The sequence below is a fragment of the Myotis brandtii genome, unplaced genomic scaffold (assembly GCF_000412655.1).
Source record: "Myotis brandtii unplaced genomic scaffold, ASM41265v1 scaffold923, whole genome shotgun sequence".
Lineage (NCBI taxonomy): Eukaryota > Metazoa > Chordata > Mammalia > Chiroptera > Vespertilionidae > Myotis > Myotis brandtii.
Genome location: NW_005371804.1, coordinates 1,194,227 through 1,195,507, shown reverse-complemented (window position 1 = coordinate 1,195,507; position 1,281 = coordinate 1,194,227). Strand labels below are relative to the sequence as shown.

At 63.4% G+C, this 1,281-nt stretch overlaps 1 protein-coding gene across 2 annotated transcripts in view; it reads left to right on the top strand.

Annotated features, from left to right (window-relative positions):
- TMPRSS2 (transmembrane protease, serine 2) overlaps nucleotides 1-1,281 on the top strand; it is a 27,987-nt gene extending 26,706 nt beyond the window's left edge. For both annotated transcript variants that reach the window (XM_005885696.2, XM_005885695.2), the window contains exon 14: nucleotides 1,140-1,281. In XM_005885696.2, the coding sequence (XP_005885758.1) occupies nucleotides 1,140-1,151 (12 nt within the window). In that variant the 3' untranslated portion in view covers nucleotides 1,152-1,281. The remainder of the gene's footprint in view (nucleotides 1-1,139) is intronic.

Sequence of the window (1,281 nt, the reverse complement as noted above, 5' to 3'; positions counted from 1 at the left end):
TCACTGCTGGGGGCCTCACTTGCACACCGCCCAGTGGGTGTGGATGAAGCAGCCGGGCTCAGCGTGGCAGGGCTGACGTCACACAGGGCTGTGCTCTGCTGACCACAGTCCGGCTCAGCTGGCTCCACCCAGACTTCGGTGCGGGCAGAGAGCACAGGGACCAAATTAGCCAGTGGAGTCGGGGCGGTGCCCTGTCCTTTTCTGGGCCATCGAGTGCACCCCGGGCAGGTCCCTAAGTCCGGGGGTGGGGGAGCAGCTGGGGCTCTCCGGTGCACACAGAGGCGGTGAAGACGGGAGGTCCCGGGGGCTCCCTGCCATCCTGCCCTCGGGACTCCGGGCCTGACCACACTGCTCGGCGGGGACCTCTCCCCTGGCGCTGCCCGGATCCCGGGCGAGAGCCAGGTCCCTCTCCATCCAGGGCCCCTGCCAGGGCTGGGCTGCCGGTGAGAGAAGTATTTTCACTTTGTGTCCCCCCAAGTCTCCAGTCTGGGGAGGGAGGCAGGACCCGAGGGCATTGTCTGACGTGGCCCCCAATAAAACCAGAGGACCTCATACCTCCTAGTGGCCACAGCGGCTGGCCAGTCCGCACCCGGCAGAGGGCCGAGTGCTGGAATGGGCACCCGGATGTCCTGTTGGGGGCTGCCCGGTGGAGGGAAGCGGGTGGGGCTCGGCGGGGAGCCAGGCCCAGGGGGGGACAGTCTGCCGGGTCTGTGAGAGAGCAAACCGCATGGATGTTCGGGGCATGGCCAGGGCTCAGCACCGGAGCATCAGATGGAAGGCTGGGTGCAGGAGAGGCCATGGGCAGGGAGCCAGGCGGTTGAACACTGATGTCTCTCAGTGGCCGTGTGGAGCGAGATCTCCCAGCCCAGGCCTGTGTCCCGGCCCTGCTAAGCGGTTTGCTTCCGCACACACCCTGCTCCCCCCTCCCTCCAGGCCCGGGCACACGTGGTCCTCAGCCCAGCTGCCCGCTGCCACGGTCAGCCTCACTCCTTGACCTTCGTGCCGGGGGGAAACCACGTCCCTTTGTCCTCTGAGGCTTGCTCAGCTGGTGTATAAGTGCCTTGTCAACCTAGAGAGAAAAGTTTTCTACCCGTGTTTATCTTAAGGAAATAACATCCTTTCTTTTCCCTTTTGAACAGGCCAACAGCTGATCCACCCGGCCTCGTCCCCAACACCGTCAACAAGAAAACGGAGGGGCTGGTTTTTCATCCCCCGTGCCTGGTGTATTTTAGAGATGATCCAGAGGTCCTTTCGTTTGATTAAATCATGAACGTGTCTGTC